Raw genomic sequence first — 20,686 nt, forward strand, 5'->3', positions numbered from 1 at the left:
TAGGGGCAGGTTTTTGTATACCCCCCCCCCCCTTCCTCCTCAGCCTCCCCCCGGTGCCCTCACGCAGCCCCCTTATGGGGGGGGTGAAGGAGGGGGGGGTGTGTGTGGGGAATGAAGGTGAGGCGTGACACAAACGGGATGCCCCCCACCCCAAAAAAATATAAAAAAAATAAAAAAAATGAGGTGAAAAACCTTTATTTTGGCCCCCCCCATCCAGCCGCACCCCCTTTCCCCCCCACACACACCTTCCCATGAGGAGAAACACTCAACGATTCTTTCTATATTTTTAAAATTTATTAAATTATCGTCAAATTTATTTATTTTTTTAAATTTTGGGGGGTGACACCCCAAAAAAAAGAGACCCCCCCCCAAAAAAAAAGCCCCCATCGACGCGCTCGGCGCTCGGCTCGCCGCGCCTGAGGGGGGGGGGAAGGCGGCACAAAATGGCGGCGCCCAGCGGCGGCGCCAAGGAGGAGGAGGAGGAGGAGGCGATGGCGGCGGCTGTGGGGGAGGAAGCGGAGCTGGGGAGGCTGGAGGAGGAGGCGAGGAAGCGGCAGGAGAGGCTGCGAGCCCTGAGGCAGCGAGCCCTGCAGGTAGAGGGGCTGTGGGATGGGGGTGCCGGGGGGGGGGGGGGGGACTAAAAGCGCTTCAGCGCCCCTAAAATCCTCACAGCGCACCCAAAATCGCCTCAAAATTACCAAAACCGCCTCAAAAATCACCAAAACCGCCTCAAAATCTCCTCATGGCTCCGTCCCGCCAGCCCAGGCTGCCCTCAGCCCCATCCAGCCTGGCCCTGGGCACCCGCAGCTCCTGTGCTGAAAATGAGCATTTTTCCCCTAATACTTGACCCAAATTCACCCTCTTTCGGCTTAAAACCGTTATTCCTTGACTTAAAATCGTTATTCTTTGTCTTATTGCTGTGCTCTGTGGTAAATATGTCGGGGAGGTGTGATTCTGGGGGTGTAACGGTTCAGGAGGCATTGGGGGGTGGTGGCTTTTGGGGTATGGGGTTGGACCTAAAAATATAGGGGAAAGGGGTTTTGGGGTGTAGGAACAGGGTGGTTTTTTTTGGAAAAGGATTTTCTAGGATTATCTCTTCCAGCTGTGAGGCCTTTTTAGGGCTGACCAAAAATTTAGGGCGCGGAATGATTTGGATGGGAAGAGATTTGTCTTTTTTTGGGTTAAATCTGTCCTGTTGCTGCAGCCCCATTTAGGAACTGGGAAGCTGTTGTAGGGTTTCCGTGGAGGATTCCCTACTCCAGGCTGAAAACCTCGGTGGGGTCTGGAGCCACCAGGTTGGCGGGGCTGAGCATTGAGGGGTTCAGGTTATGGGGTGCTGGGCACGGAGGGCGGCTGGTTTTTAGGGTGAAAAAGCGTGGTATTTGGTGCTGGGGTTTGGCTAGGGGTATAGGGGAGGGTGATGGGGTGAAAGGTGGTGGGATGGGGCTGGGGAAGGGGATTTTAGGGCTGTAAGGTGAGGAGGGTGGCGATGGGGTGGGTGTGGGGTAGGAGAGGGGGTCTGAAGGGGTTTGGTAAAAAGGGTGCAAAAAAAGGGAGAGGAGGGAGCTGGGATTTGGGGTTTGATGCGGGTAAATGAGGAATATTAGGGTTTTATGAGGGGCTGCAGGGAGAAATGAGGTGCTCTGGAGTTCAGTCCCTTGTCCCCATCCACGGGATCTCGTCTATGGGATCTCCTGGACCCCATGGATTTGCAGAGGTGATGTCCATGTGAGATGTGGGGAGCGACCCCAAAGCGATCCCGGGGCTGCTTTGTAGGGCATTAATCCCAGAAGCTTCCTGGTGGCTCAAATCCTCGCCTGAAAAAGCACATTTTTTAGGGCCGGCTGCCCTCATCACCTCGCAAATACTGAACTCAGAGTGTTGAAATATTTTTGAAATATTTTGATTTGTTTCCCCGATCGGAGCTGAAAGAAGAACGGGTGTGGGAACCCGGTGCCGCCTCCCGAATTCTGCCAGGCTCCGGCGTGTCTCGGCAGGTCCCGGCCTTGCTTCCTTCACCCTTTTGGGGTTCCCGAGGCGGGTGCGAGCTCTTCCCCTCCTTCCACGTCAACCCCAAGCTGTTGGTTGAGGTTTGTATGGTCCGGGTAAGGTGGGAAGGTGCCTGCCCCTATACCGAGACCTTTTTGGGGTTTCTACACCTCGTGCTGCCTTGAAACACCCGTCATTACCCGTGCCGAGCTTTTAGGGAGGGGAAAAACCTTTCGGTTTTTCTTCTCAGCAAGAAAAAATGATGGAAAAAAGAGCTTAAATTTTTTTTTTAGGTTAACATGAAGGGAGCGAGGCTTCCCGAGCCCAAAACCCGCACGCATTTCCTCGTGGCAGGGAGCAGGGACTTCTTGGGGCAAACCGAGGCGAAGCTGTGGGGCTGCACATACATCTCTCCAGGATTATTGCTTTTAATTTAATTTATTTTTTTTTATCAGGCTCCGAATTTCACCCCTTGCCTCCTTGCTCGGTGATGCGTGGTCGTAAAAAAAAAAAAAACAAAAACCCTCCTGCTGGATTTCCTTGTGAGTCACCCGCCAGCGGAACCAGTCCAGCCTTCCCCCAGCCTTTAGGGCGTGCTTGTGCCACCCCAAACCCTGGCAGAGGGCGTGGTTGGAGCTGTCTGGCTGTAATCTCCGCTTTGCAAGCTTTCCTTTTATATTTTTTTGGTCTTTTTAAAGCCGGATCAAAATGTTTTACAGCTGCTGCTCCCCGGCTCCGAGGCTCCTGCAGCTCCTGGCCCCGTGGAGAAGCCGCTCCTGCAGCCTGTCCCTTCTCCCAGCACAGCACGTGGTTCGTTGTAGCTGCTCCTGAGGCACCAGAACTTTATTTTTTGGGTGTTTTTTGGGTGTTGGGATCCTTCCCTGCATTAACCAGACCAGTTTTATTCCCCTGCAGTGAGCGTGATGGGTGCTGGCTCAGCCAGCTCGGGCGGCACAACCTCTTTCTGTTCCGTCGCTGCCGCTTCTGTGCGAGCCCTGCTGGTTGCAAGATCCCCGTTTTACACCCAAACAAACCCAAAACGGAGCCGGGGGAATAAAAACCGACAGCAGCCTCTTATCTGGCAGCCTTCGGAGAGCCGTGGGAGTAGCCGTGGAGCAAAACCGCGCCGGGAAGAGGAAGCTCACGGGGAAATCGTGCAGCTTTTAACGGGGCTGTGCTCGTTTTCCACCAGCCTGGGACGAGCTTCGCTCGTGTTTTTGCTGCCACCTTTAATTACCAGGAAACTCCCCCCCCCCGGGTTCCTGCAGTGGAAGGATGGGGGCTAAAACCTGACAATCTGCTCCCTCCCTGCCTTTTTTTATTTTTTTTCCCTTGCCTAATGGCTGCGAATCAGATGAAAGCCTCCAGATTGCGTTTCTCAGGGAGACTTTTTATCTTTAGTGTCTTTCGAAGAGGATCTTTTTGCTCACTTTAAGCTTAGGCAGGGACACAAAACGCAGAGAGGGACACAAAATGAAGTCACGAGCTTTGGCTCACTGCTTTTATTATTATTTAATGCCATGTTTTGAGGTCCCAGCTTTCCTGGATCCGTTCGAAGCTCCTGCCAGGTGAGGGCTGCGCAAAACCACGAGCGCTTTCAGGCCGGGGACCTGATGCTTTCACAAACACTTTACAATTTTCCAGGTTAAAAAAAAAGGATCCCAGTGGCACGGAGCTTGCCCTGGGAAGCCGAAAACCCTCGTGCTGCCAAGTCCCTCGTGCTGAAGCCCCAGATAAAAAGCTGCCAGGGAGCTGTGCCGGGGGGTGCCAGCCTCTCCGAAGGGCTGCAGGTCCCCCGGGTGACTCTCGAGGAGCCGTATTTCCATAACCACAACGTTCTGCCAGGCGAGTTGATAATTAACTGCGGCTCCTCCTGCTCGGGGAAGAGGTTGCCCTTGGAACAAGCTTTCTCAGGCGTTCAATCTGCCCCTTTTGGGGTCAGATGGGCGTTTGGCTCAGGTTTACGTCGCTTCAAAGCCCCTAAAAATCGCCACAGCTCCTCCAGGTGATGCGATTGGGAGAAATTTGGGAGCTCTGTGCACGCCAGAGCTTCTCCTAAAAACACTGGGGGCTTTGTGAAAGCGAAGCCCGTTTGGGGATTCGCCCGTTAGGTGGAAAACTGCTTGGTTTTAGAAATAAAATCCCTTTAGAAAGGGATTTGTTGGGTTTTCTGCCTGGGTAGCAGCAGCAAAACGAAGCAGTGGTGACACCAAGAAGCACGAGCGTTATCTCCTTGCGAGGAGCCCGGTGCTTTTCCCACAGCTCCTTATTTTTAGCCCTAGATATGGGAGCAGCGGGGAGGAATTCTTGTCTCAGCTCTTGCTCGTAACCTGCCCTTGCCCCTCTGACTCAGCTCCGAAATAATTCGGGTGTGTGGCTGCTGCTGAGGTGAGAGGAAGCTCTCGCTGGCACTGGTGGCAGCTGAATGAGAGTTTCCCTCTGCCTTTCCCTGCCAGTTTTTATTTTTTTTTTCCCCTCTGTGATGTAGCAGCCCCTATTTGCAGCCCCAAACTTAAATTGTGGGGTTAATTTTTGAGGAGGAACTGGCAGAATTTGGGATCTGTCTTCCCCAGTGCTCCTTCATCCTGATTTCCTTTCGCATCGTGGTGATGGGCAGTGGGTTTTCACGTAATATTTCTCTTTCCACCTCTACCTGTAAGAAAAATAGATCGCTGCAGCTCGAGGGCCATGCAAACATCACAAAAATAGGAGGTTTTGTATGGAAGGAGACTTTTTTTTCTTATTTTTAGCCCGCCCTGCTGAAACATTTCGGTGCAAGCTCAGCCACTGCTGCCTTGTTATGAAGTTTAAGTCCGAAAAACGTTTTGGGTAGAGCTCCTGCTTTACGAAACCCCAGAGAAAATACCCACGAGCTGAATCCAGAGGGAAAATCTGTAGGAAAACCAGCCTACTGGCTTCTGGTCACAACCCAAAGCAGCTCCTGCAGGAATTTCTCTTGGCACCGTGTCCTGAACGCACCTCACCGGCAAGGCCGCCTCGGCGCGGGCTTTGTAAGCTGTGGTTAAACCCCAGAGGCTGCTTGCTGGAGAGGAACCGCGTGGTTAAAGGTCACTTTGGAGCTCCTCTTCCCGTGTCAGCGCTCGATTCCCTTTCGGATGTTGGGTTTTGGTGTTTTTCAGAGGCTTTTCATGCCTTTTTGACAACTTGGGGTGTTTTTTGGTGCTAACTGGCGCTCGATGCCTCTTTTCCGGAGGTGATCCAAGCAGCAAACTCCCTCCTCGATGCATTTAGGACAGAGATTGTTTGCCAAATTAAGAAAACCCGCTGTAAAAACCCGTTTTTACCCGTTTCTTGCAGCTGATGCAGGTGCTTCTTGGCTCTCTGAGCCCGTGCAGCACGTAGGACGAGACCTGCAGCTCTTCCCTTCCTCTGGCTCCGGTATTGTTCTCGCCTCTTTTGGGATTTGTGTGGCTTCGTGCCCAGCCCTCCCCTGCCTGGTGGCCTCGGGTTATTCCCACTGCTCGAGGCCCTGAGGGAAACAGGGGAGTGGGGAGTGCTGGTGGGGCTGTTTGGGATTTTTTGGGGGGAATTTCACGTTAAGACACAAAAAAGAAAAGGTGGAAAGCGGCTGCCTAGCGCCGGGTTCCCCATCAGGGAGAGATCAGCTTAAGGAGAGGGCTCCAAAAACCTGCAGTGCTGGTGTGGCCGGGCACAAAAATAACGGGAGAAAATAAGAAATAGGGCAAATAATGAGATCTCTGCTCTGAAATAGTGCAAAACCAGCACGGGGAGGCATCCTCTGTGTCCAGCGTGTGCGTGAATTTCCCTGGGTGTTTCCCGGTGGTGTTTAACACTTAGAGCCCTGGCTTTTTTTTTTGTTTTCCTGTTGCTTTTGGCTTTGTGGCTGTCAAATCCTCCCCGGGGCGGTGTTTGGTTGTTGTCCTGGCTAAATAACGAGGCGATTCAAAGCAGAAAAACCCCCAAACCTGGCTGTCCCTCTCCTTTTAGAGCAGGACCTGCGGTGTGGAGGCACGAGGGGATGCTGCTCCTCTTCCAAAATCATCAGCAGAGAGCGTCGCGGGGCTGACCCGAGCAGCAAAGGTGCCTTTCTCCCACCCAGCCCTGGCAAACCCAGCGAGCAGAGCAGCCACGGAGCTGTTTTTTCCTTCTTTTTCGCCCCAAAAAGCCTCAAACCCAGCTTGGGAGGCAAGCGGGAGCCTCGGTGGCGAGCTCTCGTGGCCGTGTCACGCCTCACGTCGGAAGCGGCGCCTTGGCTAAATCCCAGGCTTTTGTCTCGATTTAGCAGCGCTTTTTTTTAGGGCCAGAAAGGCGGCGGGGCCGCTCCTTTCCTCCGCTCGGCTCCCGAGGCAATTCCTGCCCTTCCCAACCCTTTTTCCTCCCGTTTTTTCCCCAGCCTGCGTGGCTCCACGCCTCCTCTCGGGGCACGTTTTGGGAGCTTCTGTGTTGTGCCATCCCATTGGGATCGCTATTGTGGGGACGAGCAGGTCTGCCACAGCCCCGTTAGTGGGATCGGGAAGGGCTGGGGCTTTTATATGGGATTTAGGGGGTTTTGGGGTGCTTGGCTGGGCAGGCTGCAGGCTCCAGTCCCCGCAGGGCGAGCTGTTAACAGCCAAACCCCAAAAAGCAAAAACCACCCCGAGCTCATCCCGTTAATCCCACAGCCCCTTGGACGCCCTGCCGTTATCCTGGGTGCCCGTTGCGTGACCTGTGGTGGTTTTTATCCCAAACTAAAAACCTTTTGGGAGCTTTGTGGCTCTCCCAAAAACGAGGGGATCATCTGGAGTCCCCAAAAGCTTCTTTAGGGGCAGGCACAGCCCCGTACACCCCTTTGGGCCGCTGTATGGCCGCGTCCTGCCCCTGCTGCCACGCGCTTGACCCCGCTGCGAGCTGGTTCAGGAAGCTCGACGCCTTGCTTGCTTTTTTTTCCCTTTTTTTTTTTTTCCCCTCTCCTCCTTTTGTTGGGTTTGTTTGCCTGGGCGAGGGCGAGCCCTCGGAGTGGTTTCCCACGGGGCGAGGCGAGCGCCGCCGGGGACAGACAGGTGACGAGGACAGGGTGGTGGCACCAACACCCTGTAACTGGAGCAGGTAGAGGAGGAATCTTCCTCCCTTCCTGTGTAATTTCGGGTTCTTTGCTCTCCCTTTCCCTTTTTTCCCCTCTTTTTTTTATTTCGCAGTCGATGCTCGCGCTAAATCTCCGCGCTATTTGCTCGGCTTCCCTGCTGCCCGTGCTGCTGCTGCTGTTTTCAAGAGGTGTTCCAGCATCCCCCGAGGGGTCTGCCTGGAAAATTAAACCTTCGGAGAGGTTCTCGGGCTCTTTAGAAATCCCTAAATAAATAAAATAGGGACAGAATTACGTAGAGGGAGCGCTTACTCCACGCGTTTTTGGGGAGCCACGGAAAAGGAAGGGCTCGGGAAGCTTCGTGCAGGGAGTTACTCGGCTTGGCAATTAAATATTTTGTTTTCAGATGGATATTGTGCATGGCTGGAAGTCCATTTCCCCTCGCAGCATCCCTCTGGGGTAGTTTTTTCCCCCAATTTCACGGATGGGGAATTCAAAGCTCTTTGAAAGAACGTAAAAACCCAAAATGAGGGGCTGTGCCTTGCCGAGCTGTCTCCGAGCTACACAAACAGCTCGGTAATGGCAACATCTCCTTTTAATTTCCCTTAAATCCCCTCGTAGCCTCCAAACAAAGGATTTATAACGCCATCAAGGACATCTTGGTGCTCTCCAGGCCCCTCCAGCACCTTTCTCCCTGCAGGAACCGAGGCCGAGGAGAGCCCGTGGTGGGTTCGGGCTGGTGGCCCCGCAACCAGCGGGCTCTGGTTTAATTTATGGAGGGGAAAAATTAAAAAAACAGCCTCCAGAAAGCAGGTTAATCATCAGCTCCAGCAATGCAGAGTCAGGTTTGTCTTGCGCCCAAGCGGCACCGCTTAATTAGCACTGCGGGGCTGTGATTTCGGTGTGAAACTCGGGTGTTTTAGCTAACTTTTTAAAAAAATATATAAATATAGGGCCAGGGAGATTCATGCATGGTCCCTCGCCCTTCTGCAAACGTTTCACCTTTTCTTCAGGGTCCTGGTGTGTGAACGCAGACCTGCTTGTAGTCTTTTTTTCCCCTTTTTTTTTTCTTCTTTGGAGAAATGAAACCGGCCACGGGCAGCGTTTGGTTCTGTTTCCCCTTTTGTCCCACAACAGAGGTGGCATTAAGGCACCGAACCCCGAGCCAGCCTGCTTTCCCCTGCCCTCCCGCCCTGGAGAACGCAGGTTTTGTCCCCTAAATAACAACAGTTTTGTCCCTGGCAGCTAGGGTAGGGCTGACTTCTCAGCTTAACATAAATTTGGGGGAGATTCTGATGATTTCTGAGCATTCGGTGCTATAAATCAGTCATTTTTGTTGGAGCAGGCGGGAGCGATGGGCACGTTGAGAGCAGCAAACCTCAGCCTCGGCGGTGGTGCTGTGGGAAGAAATACCTGCGAGTGTTTGCTGTGTAAACAGCACAATTAAATCATAAAGCGACGAATTAGGAGCCCCTTTCATCTCGGAAATGGATTATTTTGGGAGGCGCTGGCACAAAGCGAGGGGTTGGATAATTTTTTTTCGGAGGTTTTGTTCCTTTGCTCTCCTTTAACCATTTCCATAGTAACCAGCGGGGACTGAACCGGGATTATGGCTTCAATAAGGAAAAAGCTGCGGGGCCGCAGCTCAGGCTCTTATAAATCCCCTATTTATACGATTACCGCGAGGAGCAAATGGTTTCCAAACAGCTCCTGATCAATTTTGGTGGATCTCGGGTCCCAAAACATCTCTGACTCGCCCCACAGTGAGTACATTCAGCACAGAGCTTGGAGAGATCAAGGAGAGCAGCCAACGTCCCCACCGAGGACGATGACTGCTCCTTACCTGGATGAAACCTGCTTATATCAAGCAAAAAATGATGCTGTGGGACCTGGGAGCTTTTATTTTTCTTTTTTTTCCTTTAACACCAGCTCCTGCAGCCAGAAAGGAGGAAGAGCAGCTTCAGGGATGGAGCCTGCTTTTTTTTTCCAGCCCTGACCCCTTTTAACTCCTCGAGAAGAGACGTTTATTTGCCGGAGAAGCACTTGACTGGTAACAAAACCATCCTCCGAGCCTTAAATGAAAGATAAGGAGAGCTTCAGTATTCCGGTCACTCCCCGAGGAAAGCGAGCTGCTGTTAGCTCCCGGGAGGAGGAGAAGCTGTAGGGCAATTTTGGTGACTTTTAGGGGATCCAGGGGATCCCCAGCTGCATTTAATGCGGGCTGAGCAGCCCAGGGGATTTGGGGAGGGGCTGGAAATGCAGCAGGACGGGCAAAATGAAAGATTCAAGCAGAAATTAAACCCCTGCAGTTTCCTTCCTGGGATTTTGGTAAGGGCCAGCCCTGAGCAGAGGGGGAAGCAGCTCTTCAGGCTGATTTTTAAGGCGGTGGAGAGAAGGAAACAAATAAAAGATTGGGATTTACGAAGCCTCCTTTGGGAAGGAGGTGAGAGCCACACTTGTGTCACGCGGGGACGACGAGCCGGCGCTGATGAGAGGATGTTAGGTACCGAGCAAAACCACTCCAAATCAGCACTCGTGGCTAATTTGCACCTAGGAATCCTAAAATAATCAGCCCGAGAGGTCGTTAGCCTGCTGCGTTTTGATTTTGATCTTTTTTTTTTTTTGTTCCAAGCACTGGATAAATTCCAGGGGGCTGGCAAAACACCGCGGTTTGAGACTCCGGGCAAGAGGGGTGAGCTGGGTCAGCAAAATGATTTATTTAGGGCCCTTTTTGGCCCTAAACCTTTGAAGGCGACGCAAAACCCGGCCTCTTCCCTTGTTGTTACGGTGGAAGGAACCAGAGGGCTGCACGGGGCTCCTGCCAGGAAGGAAAAGCACCGAAGCCCAGGGGGGGAATTTCTCATTTCTCACATTCCTGGGCACGGTGCCCGGATCGCCCGGCACTGGGGGCTGTGACCTGGCTCCCTGCAGCCACCGGGATGGGCAGGAGGGGTTTGTGTGCTGGAACAAGGAGTGGGAATCCCAAAATTGCCAGGATTGAAGGCATGAAGGATGGGAGTGACTTTTTTTGTTGGCAGGTGCTTGGCAAGCGGCCTCGCAGAGCCCGGCTGTGTCTCCAGCCTGAGGAGCAGCTCGCCACGGGGTGCTAGAAAAGAGGAATCGGGCGAGGGTGGAAGGGCAGGGGGGTTATTTTCGGCTCCTTTCACGGTGGTGAGGTTTTAGGTAGGGGAAAGTGAAGCTGAGCTGAGAAATGAGAGCCCAAGTGCTGCTGTGGGGCCGCCACCAAGCGCGGGGAGAGATCAGACACACGTGGGACGAGCTGGTGATCGTCTCGGGGAGGCGATTTGGGGAGGAGCCCTTCGTGCCCTGAGCTGAAGAAACGAAAGTTGTGACCCAGCTGGCGAGCACGTGAAGAGGACAGAGGGGAAAATTCGGAGCCCGGCGGGGAACCCTGAAGGTGCTGCTGCTGGGGCGAGCCATGGGGTAAATCCAGCGAGGGCGGAGAAGGAAAAAGAGACGGGGCGGCGATGAAAGGAAGAGCTGTAAGATAAGATGTGTGCTCGAGCCTCTGCCTCTATCAATAAATGATCACGTAACGAGACCCAGCTCAGCCTGTGATCCCACGCAACATCCTCGCCCCAAACCCCTGCTTGTGGGGGAATCGCCTCCGAGCAGCCGGCTGCGTGCGGGAGGAAGGAGATGTTTTAAAGCATGTGTGACCCCTGTAAGGCTACAGGTGCTTTAATTGCATCTTTGCAGCTCTCTTTACACCCAGCCCTGCAAGCTCCAGCCTCCTGTGGGTTTTTTTTTGGGGTGAGGAAGGCTGGAAAGCAGAGGAAGGAGCACACCCCTCTGCCCAATTTTCAGCGGGGGGTGGCGGGGAGCACGGTTCAGAGGGCGCGCCGCAAATGGCCCCGTGCGGTTGGAGACGTGGCGGCGCCTTGAACCTCGCTGCCGTCCTCATCATCCTCATCATCCTGTGCTTGCTCCTGCTTGGCATCTCTAAAAAAAATCAGGAAATTAACAGGACTTTAGGAAATATTTGGGTGGCGACGGGGAATGGGTTGCAGCAGGTACCTGGAACTGGGGGCTTTTAACCCACGCTCGGACGGGGTTAAAACAGCCAAATGCTGGTTTTAGGAGTGATTGTTGGTTTTTTTTCCCTTTATAAAGAGCACCTCCAGCCTGCGCCGGGCCTGAACCAGCAGCGAGCCGTTTGCACCCGCGCTGGTTTTTAACCCGGGATCCAAAAAAACATTTTAAATCTTACACATTCAGGGCTTTTTCTCGCAGTTTCGCCAGGGAAATCCTTCCTTCCTCGCCTTTCCTGAGCGCTCCCGCTGCCTCTGAGGGCAGAATTGACTTTTCCCTGCCAGTTCTTAGAGTGCTAAGAGGAGAAAAAGGGAAAGGCGGCTTCATTTCCAGCTGTCAGAGCTCAGCTGTGGTTTCAAGCCCCCGTTCAAGCTCTGAGCTGGGCTGCCCTGACCCTGCAGGGCCTGACGGAGCAAACTCTTTCTCTTTTCAGAACAAGAGCAGCGGCGAGCCCGAGAGCAAGCAGTTCAGAAGAGATGACGAAGAGGAGACCGTCAGGCACAAGTAATTATTTATTTATTCCCAATTCTCTCTTTTATGCACTGTTTGGGCGCTGCCCTCGTGTTAGGATCGCAGAATTGTGGGGTGGTTGGGGTTGGAAGGGACCTCAGCGACCCCCTAATTCCACCTGCTGTGCCACCACCACCCCAGGTTGCTCTGAGCCCCATTGTTTGGCTTCTAACATGCAACTCAGGTTTGGTTTTGGTGTGAATTTAACCTCCTTCTGTAAAGAATCTGAGATGGGGGAGCACCGAGTAAAGCCCTCCACCCAACTTGCTGTATTTTTGGGGGCAGCAAGGGGAAGGCGATGCCCTCGGAGGCACCTGGAGTACAGATCCATTCCACATCTACCACTCCATCCCCATCACTCACACCTGCGTGGTTTAAAAGTGCATTTTTTTTCCACGCACCGGGGCTTTGCAGCTCACACCTGGCCCACTGCTGCTTGCTCTCATCACCAAAAAACGCGAGCGCAGGGGAACCGCGGAGAAAACGGAGCGAGATCCCCTGCTGCTGGGGAATAACTCCTGGCAGGAGCTGCGAGCCTTCTCCAGAAGCACCAGGTGGTGTTTTTTTTTTGGGTTTTGGGCTGGGAGCGCTTCTCGAGAGCGATCTCAGAGGCTGAACTTTCATCCGGAGGCGCCGCCGGTGGGTTTCGTGCCGGCAGAGTCACGGGATCCGGGCTGAGGCTGACGCAGGAGTTAAAGATCTCGGAAACGCTGCTGAATAATGAAGGAGCAGCTCTCGCTTTGCAGCCCTGCCACCTGATCTGCGGCGTGGCGAGGTGCTGCGGGGTGCTGCTGCCCTCGGACGAGGAGCATCGCATCTCCTGCGCTCCTGGAGGTCTTTTTTCCAGCGTCAGGGAGCTCTCCTCGTGCAGCAGGTTCACCAAATCCTTCCTCTGCCTGCAGCGATGCCCTCGAAACCTCACCGAGGTTACGGGCAGAGCGAGCAGAAACCCCTGTGCAGTCACCAGGAAACTGCCCGTGGACGGAGGGCATCTCCTAAAATCCGTGGGAGTGATGCCTCCGGGGAGGGAGGCAGCTTTTTGGGGCGAAAAACTTTCCTTCCCAGCTCGCTTTCCCCGCAGGAGTCTGGAGCTCTTTGCCAGGATCCAAATGTGACTTTTGCAAGGCAAATCAGGGCAAGATCGGCTGGGCAGGAAACGTTTGAATCCCAAATTTGGCCGAGGCGAGTCGTAGCTTCGCAGCTCAGCTCCAGCCCATCCAGGGATTTCTGTTCGACAAAATGCCCTTTTTTTTCGTCGAATGCCCTTTTTTTTTCTTTTTTCTGCTGGCTGAAATCGGCCGCGTGCTTCGAACGAGACCTTGGGGGGGGCCAGCAAGCCGCTAACTCGCTTCTCATCTCAGATTTTCATTTCCCGGTGAGCTCGGCTGAACTTTCTCAACCCTTCGAAAAGGGGGAACCGCTGAGCGCCCAGTGCCTCGCCGCCGGCTGGTGCTAAAAGCTTGAGCTGAGCTGATCTCTGCTCCTGCTCCCGGGAGCTGAAACGTACCCTGGCTGCTCCCTCACCCCCTAAAAAACAAGAGCCTGGGTGGCTGGGCTGCTTCCTCAAGCTGCAAACCCCCAAAAACACAGCCAGGCTTTAACCACAGCCTGGTGCCTCCTCCCATCCTCGGGGGCCAGGACTTTGCACCCTGCTTTGCAGATCTCTTCTAGCTGCCAGCGTGACGACACGATTTGGGGCAGCTTCCTGTTTTTTTTTTTTCTGCTCAGCTCACAGCTCTCCCCCCTCTATTTTTTATTTTTTTTTTGTGTGTTCCTTGTTATTATCTCTCACGCCGCGAGATACCGCGGCGGGAACAAGTGCTGACGAGGCCCTCGGTGCAAAACGCAGCAATTTAAGCTCGGCTCTGCCTCTCTGGGGGGTTGATATTTCTAAGAGTTTCAGCGCCTGGCTTTATTTGCTTCCCAGCTCTGCTGCCCAGGGGCGTCGGGGCGTTAAAAGCGTGAATAAAAACCCAAAGCAGGGCTTGCAAAAAGGAAGGGGGATCAGAAGCCGTCGCCGTAGCTAGAAATTAAGCCTCAGCTGCTGCTGTTTCACCACTGAATCAGCCCTGAACGTTGCAGCTCAGCTGAGTGCTGGGCAGGAGCCGGGGGAAGAATGTCACGGGGCAGGGCAAAACCACTTGTTTTTATTTTTTCTTTCTTTTTTTTTCTTCTTTTTTTTCACACCTCCCCTCTGCACGAAGAACACAGCAGCAAATCTGCTCCGCCAAGGCAGGAGCACGGTATCTGCTGTGTGGTTTTCCTCCCTCCCGTCCTGGAGAGGCTTGTGGAGGGCTCAAAAAATATTAAATACGGGGAAAAAGCACTGCACATCTCTAAGCAGGTGGTGTTTTTTGATAGCCAACCCCCTGCCTTGCCCCCCTCCCAGCAGTGCCCTCTTTATTTCAGTTTTACGTCCCTCCCGTAACCAAACCGGAGCGTTTTGGGGGCTGAATTTTGGGTGTTTTTTCCCTCCCTGCGTCCCGCCTGCAGGCAGGGGGTTGGTGTGATGCTCGGGACCCCCGAGCCTGCCCTGAACATCTTTTTTTTCCCAGCTTCAGCCTCGTGGCACCCTCCTGGTGCATTCGGAGTCCTCCTCCTGCAGTGCCCGGAGATGCGTCTGCCCGCCCCGAGCCCCGTCTGCGCTCCCCGAGGAGCACGTCCTGAGACAAAAAACCTCCAAAAAAAACCCCAAAACCTCCAAAAAAACCCCAAAAACCTCCTCGGCGAGCTTGGGGGCTCGAGGTGGAAGAGAGGCGCCTGTTTTTTGGCATTCCTCGAGTGCCTCTGGGAGGAGGATGCGCTGCGACACGCTCGGCTCTGCGCCCAGATCCCTCTGCAGGGGCTGGGGGAGCTGCCGGGCTCTGCCCCTGCTTGTTGCTCCCTCCTCTCCTGCCCCGGGTGAGGAATCCAGGGACGGGTGAGGAATCCAGGGACGGTGGGAAAAGCTTCACCCCCTTGATCAAACAGCAAAAAAATTAGGGTTGTGAAACGGAACCTGCACCATAAGTCTCGCAGTGCCCCCAGAGGGTGGTGGTGCTGCAGCAGCCCCTCGGCACCTTCTCTTGGGTGCCCAAATGTGGCCTCCCAGGAGCAAGAGAGACTTGGGGAGGCAAAGAAAAACCCAAATTCTTGCCGTGGTTTCTCTCTGAAGGGCGAGATGGAAATTGTCACCAAGGATATTTGGTTTTGAGCAGCTTGGAGCGGCCGTGCCAAAAAGTGGCCAGCTCTGAGAGCAGCTCGAGGAGGTGGAAGGGCAGCAAATTCTCAAACCAGACACCATTTCTCCACGCCTTTGGGAGAAGATTGCCCGAAACAGCTTGAGGCAAAGGTGTGAGAACACCCAGGACTTCCCTAAAAGAACGCAAAGACCTGGGCTTTATTCAACCCACCCCTGCGGGAGACCCCTGGCTGTCTCGTTAACTGGATATTTTTAACCTTTTAAATCCTTCCTGCTGTTTTGGGGGCTTGCCCTTCATCCGTCTGTCTTTATGGATGGATAAAAAATTGGGGAGAGCAAGGCAGCAGCTTCTGGTGAGCCGAGCACCGCGGGGTTCGCCTGCCGAAATCCCCCGCGGGTGCTCCGGGCGCTGCCGATTCCCGGAGGCAGGTGCAGGGAGCTCCTCCAGCATCCAGCAGCTAATTAAAGGGATCCCTTTCTGATTTCTGCTTTGTTTTCCCCTCCCTCCTGCAGCTGTGTGCGGCTTTAACAAGGAGCTGAAAGCACCGGGGGGAACCGAGCTCATGCCCTGCCCATGGCACGAGGGGAGCTGGGCGCAGCCCCGTGGCCGCTTCCCCTTCTGCTGGTGCTGCTCCCGTCCGTGCCAGCACCTGCTGGGTTGTGCAGTGCTTTTTTTTTTTCATTTTAATCTCGTGGAGAAATCTCCGGCGAGCACGGGCAGCGCCGGCTAGCAAGGCTTTTGTTTGCCAGCCCAGGTGGGGCTTTCTGTGGGCTAAGCACGGAGCGAGCAGCTTGCCCCGGCAGCCCCTCTTCCCTGCTCGTTCCCCGCACGGTGCCGGCCTCCTGATGAATTTGGGAAGGGGCTGAAGCTTGTGGGAACGTTGCTAAATCCATTTCGGGTGGCGTGGCCGGGGCTGAGCAGCCAGCGTTGCCGGCACAAGCTGGTGATGTTGAAATAGGGCTTGTCAGGGTGCAATGCTAACGTCTCGCTGGCCTGAAGGAAACAGCTTGCTCGGCTCCCAGCTCTCCTTTCAGCCCCTCTGACCTTAGGGCAGCCTGTGTTTGGTTTCTGTTCGGCTGTGGGAGAATCCTAAACGTGAGTTAAACCCAGCAGAAAGCGGGGGAGAGGCCGAAAGTCGGTGTCCTGCAGGCTCTGGTGCTGCCTCTTGCTCCGATAAATCCTCTCCAGCGAGCAGGAGCAGGCTGGTGGCCAGATGTCCAGCATCACAGCCTGACACCCCGTTGCCTCCCGGGTGAATTAGCTGCCTCCCTCCCCTCCGCCTCCCAGGTGAGCAACAAAATTTGGCTGTCCCTAAGCTCCTGGCGTGCCGGTGAGAGCTGTGCCTGGCCGTGGCATCGCCTTCTGCCAAAAATAATCGCTTGATCATCCGAGATCAGGCTTCCCGAAAAGCCCTGCCTTGCTGGCTGGGGAGTGACGCTGCTGGGTCTGGGTTAATGCAATAAATTCCTCCTCCCGGGGCACGTGTGTAAAAAAAAACACCAAACCAACCCTGTAAAACCTCACAGCAGCTTGTCCTCGGGGGTGGCTGCTTCCTGTGCCGGGCGCAGTCCAGGCGCGCCTGGCCGGGGGGAGGTATCGAAGCAATGGGCTAACCACGAGCTAATCACGCCCCTGAGTTTCTTTGAAGCATCCTTTCTCCAACAAGCCGGCCGAAACCAAAAGAAATGGCTCGTTTCTAGCCCAATTTGAGGCAGGGGAAGGGGGCAACCGGATGAATTTGCCAGGGGTGGGGAGGGCAGCAGGGTGCTGCGCCCCGGGGCTGTGCGCTTGTGCTCCGGGGTGGATTTCCCCTTGTGCTTCCCACCGCTCCCATCCTTCCCCTTCTCATCCTGGGCTGTAGCTCGTGTCCTTTTCTCATCTCTTGCTTTGCTGCAAGCCCCAGGGATGAGCTGTATCTCACCACGGAGCCTGGCAAAGCTGGAGCAAAGCCCCTGCACAGCCCCATCGGCACTGCCCGAGGCAGGATCAGAGCCAGCAGCGAGTGCCTGGGTTTGTGCTTGAACCCCTTAAACCCACCCAAAGCCTTTTACGTGCATTTAATCGCCGGCGTGCCCACCCCTCACTGCCCTCTGCTCTTCTCCTTCCTCCCCAGGGAGATCAAACTGCGAAACTACGACCCCGAAGATGAGGAGCTGAAGAAGAGGAAGGTGCCCCCGGCCAAACCGGCCTCAGGTGAGCAAACCCCGGGAGCTGGGGGCGAGGGGGGACCGAAGCAGAAGCAGAAGCAGCGGTGGTGCTGCTGCCAGATCAGGCAGAGCCCTTGCAGGGGTTTTATTAACTGCTGGGACGAGGCTGACAGCACCCTCACAGCACATTTCATCCCGTGCCTGCAGCAACCAAACCCCAAGTCCTGGGGCACTTTGTGCAGGGGCTGGGGAGGGAGGAGGACGGGGGAACCGGACTCAAAACGGTTTCACATTAAATACACCTCGGGTAAACGCGTTTGCTGGAGCAGGATTCAGTTCATCCCTGAGGGATGTGCTCAAACCTCGTTGCTTGCACTCCCTCCTTGCACCGACACCTCGATTAGCAGAGGGAAAGCTGCGTGCTGACCCCTGAGCTCCCCTTTTTTCCCTGATATCTGGAGCTCCTCACAGAAGGGCAGGGCTGGAGCTGGGTCCCTGCGAGGTGCCCCACGCTGCGCCCTCGGAGGTGAGTCACAAATTGCAGATTCAAACCCCGCCGACCTGCCGAGCAGCTCATCACTGCAGACCTTGCCAAATAGGACTCGAACCCAGAAGACTTCCCTGCTGCTGGGTGCTCTTTGTGGGGTTTGCCTCGCTTTCAGGTGGTTTCGGGGAGTTTCTGAAAGGGTTTGGGTGGCGGAAGGGTGCGTGGACCCACGGGGATTCGCGTGTAGGTGATTCCTCTGAAGGCGACGCCGTTCAAACAGGCTTTAATAAGCTGCTCTGAAACAAGTCCGGGTTTTCTGGTGGGTTTTTCCCTGCTGTCCCCTTGCTGTGCCTTGTGCTGACGCTGGTCCTGTTCCCCCATCTAGTGGAAGACATGGTGAAGGAGCAGCTGGAGGCTGCCAAGCCGGAGCCCATCATCGACGAAGTGGTACGTGCATCGAGAGCTGCTCCGTTTCGGGCACTCCTCTGCCTCCCTTCCAGCTCTCACTGCCTCTCTCCTCTTCCTCCTTAGGATCTGGCAAACCTGGCCCCCAGGAAGCCGGACTGGTGAGTGCTTGAGGTCCCGGTGTCACCATCCCCTCGGGGTGGTCTGGTTTGGGTTAGATTTGCTAGAAATGGGAAACTCAGCTTGTCCTGCTAGGAAAAGCGCAACGTGGCCCCTGCCTTCACGTCTGCCCGGGGTTTGGGATTTGTTCTCACCCTCTCCTCCTCCTCCTCCCCAGGGATTTGAAGCGAGACGTGGCCAAGAAACTGGAGAAGCTGGACAAGAGGACTCAGAGAGCCATTGCTGAACTGATACGTGCGTGAGGGTGCTGCGGGGTGCTCTGCGGGGTCACCCCACGCAGGGCACACGTGGGGAGCTCCCTGCCTTGCTGCTGGGCTGGGGAGGGACTGGTGGAGCTCGATCCCCTTCCCAAAAGGGGAAGGCAGCCGTTTTGGGGTTGCTCTGCCTCTCCCTGTGGGTTTCCCAGTACGGGAGGCCGATTGCTAAGCAGCTGCTGCTTCTCTCTTGCAGGAGAGCGACTGAAAGGGCAGGAGGAAGAGCTGGCATCAGCAGTCGGGTCGGCAAAGCAGGATGGAAGCGACTCAGACTGAAAAAATCCATCCAGCAGCCTCGGGCACGGGCTCTGCCAGCAGCACCGAGCCCATCGCCGGGACACGCTGAAGCCCCCAAGTGCTGCCGTGCAGCTGCTGTGTGCTCAGGACCCGCTCTGTGCTGGGAAAAGCACCCAGCTGAGAGGCTAACGTGTTTTTTTTTCTGCTCCTTGACATTCCCAGACCCTGCGGGCTGTGCAGCCTGTGCCCCTCCTCCAGATGTTTTTATAACGGACAGAGTTTGTTGGAAGAAATCTTTTCTTAATAAAACAATCCCGCCGTGGAAGGAGCTGTCGCTTGTTCTGTCAAGGTTGAGGCAGCTCAATTAATCCTCGGGGACTTCAGCCCACTGGGTCTGCAGGTCCTTGTTCCCTTCATGTCCCGTGGCAGCGGGGATGTTGCAGGTCGGGCCCCTCGGCCAGCCACGGGGGCTCCCGAGTTCTTCTTTTTTGGTAGAAAGCGGTTTTGTCCCGAGGTAAAACATCTGGTGCACATAACCCCGACAGCGGGATTTAGAGCAGAGTTAACCTGTGATAAAAATAGCTGGTCCTGGTAACGCAGGCATCCCGCTGCTTTTAAAAGCCTGTTGAAAAAGCAGCTGGGAGGAGAGGTCTGGAAGGGGGGCAGAGCACGTGGTGATGCTCCGAGGGGCTCGACCTGCTTGAAAAAGAGCAGGACCCACCGAGCTGTGGCACTGACAGCTTCTCCATCGCCAAAGCAGAGCTGTCTGCTGAGCTGGTGGCCTTCCCTGCTGATGAATTCGGGAATATTTCACGCTGGCTCCACCGTGTGGGTATTTTTGTGCTTATTTATTAATTATCTTGGCCATCGCATGCCTGAACGTGCAGTTCCTTCACCGGGAAGGAGCTTGGGGAACGCGATCCCACGTCCCCTGCAGAGCCACGGCCTCTCCTCCGTGAGATGCCCTGTAGATGTCAGCAAACCTCCGCTCACAAAGGAGCACACCAAGGGGTGTAAATTCCCTGAAAGCTCTTTTTTTTCCCCACTTTGGCTGCGGGCACAGCCCTTCCCGGAGCAGAGGTGTCCGTCTTGTCCCCTTGCTCGTGGCAGAGCAGCTGTTTGAAGTCGTATTTCCTCGCCACGACAAAAGGAAAGCAATTAAAACCTGCTTTTTTGGACAAAGGGAGCGTTCTTGAAAGATTTGTTTTCTCTTCCAGCAGTTTTAACTTAACCACGTTTTTTTTTTGGGATGCGTTGCGGTGTCCCAAGGACCCACCTGAAGCCCCCTTGGGGAGCTCAGTCCTACACACATGTCCTTGGGGTGCTGCTGTGGTTGAAACACCCCAAAAAACATCACGGATTTGCTTCCCTCGGTTTCCCTGGAGGAGAAGAGCTCCTCTGAGCGCTGGGCTGGAAGAGGACGACCAGAAACGAGAACCCCAAAAACCAGGAGGTGACTTGGCTTGGGGTCCTTTGCGAGGTGGGCAGCAGGACCAGAATTAACAATTTCCTCTCCTTTCTGCCTCTCCTTTTTTATTATTTAGTCTCTGCTGGTTTGCTATGTATAATTTTGTGTGTTTGTAAACATATAAATTTATATTTCCCCTTCTTATTTGCAGAGATAAGATTATAAGATTATAATTATCAGATTATAATTATCAGATTATCTCCAGCCAGGGTTTGGAGATGCTCACGCGCTGACCCCAAACACCTCGTATCCCCGTTAGGATGCGCCCGGAGTGCCAAACTTTCATATTTTCGGCACAAAATTTGCCACGGGGTGGCCGTAGGAAGGCTTGGTGAGCCTTGCAGCGTGCCCTGCTGCAGGAGCTGCCCCTCAAAACCCAAAAAAAACCAAAAACGGGGACGTTTTGTTTTTTTTTTGTTCTGCAAAGCCCTGCGTTCGCCGTGAAACTTCGCCCACAAAGCGCTGGTGGCTTGTGAGCGGTTTCAGATGTCCCGTTTCTGCCCCATTCTTTCAGCCAAGAGCCTGGTTTCCAGCAAACTCTGAATATTCATGAGCAATTTTTCCAACCATGCGGGGACCCTTCAGAAGCAGCCTTTCATGGCTAAATAACACGAGCGGGTAAGGTTTTGTTTCTGTTCTGTGGAAAATCTCATGATTTTGGGTTCTTTTCTCCAAAAAAAAAACAAACCAAATTCAAAGCTCTCCGCAACACAAAAACAAAATAATAATAAAA

The 20,686-nt window shown here is 54.4% G+C and overlaps 1 protein-coding gene across 2 annotated transcripts; it reads left to right on the plus strand.

Moving 5' to 3' along the window:
* The first annotated feature begins 414 nt into the window (after positions 1–414).
* CCDC12 (coiled-coil domain containing 12) lies at positions 415–18,810 on the plus strand. 2 transcript variants are annotated; one of them, XM_068673174.1, is made up of 7 exons: positions 415–593; positions 11,517–11,587; positions 16,889–16,968; positions 17,795–17,856; positions 17,941–17,975; positions 18,152–18,228; positions 18,445–18,810. In XM_068673174.1, exons 1-7 carry the CDS (start codon positions 444–446, stop codon positions 18,522–18,524), a joined length of 555 nt encoding a protein of 184 aa, XP_068529275.1. In that variant the 5' UTR covers positions 415–443; the 3' UTR covers positions 18,525–18,810. The 2 variants fall into 2 exon arrangements, with proteins under 2 accessions (XP_068529275.1, XP_068529276.1); XM_068673175.1 differs by lacking the exon at positions 415–593 and adding an exon at positions 10,465–10,533.
* The last annotated feature ends 1,876 nt before the right edge of the window (positions 18,811–20,686 follow it).

The sequence above is a fragment of the Anas acuta genome, chromosome 2 (genome assembly GCF_963932015.1).
Source record: "Anas acuta chromosome 2, bAnaAcu1.1, whole genome shotgun sequence".
Classification (NCBI taxonomy): Eukaryota; Metazoa; Chordata; class Aves; order Anseriformes; family Anatidae; genus Anas; species Anas acuta.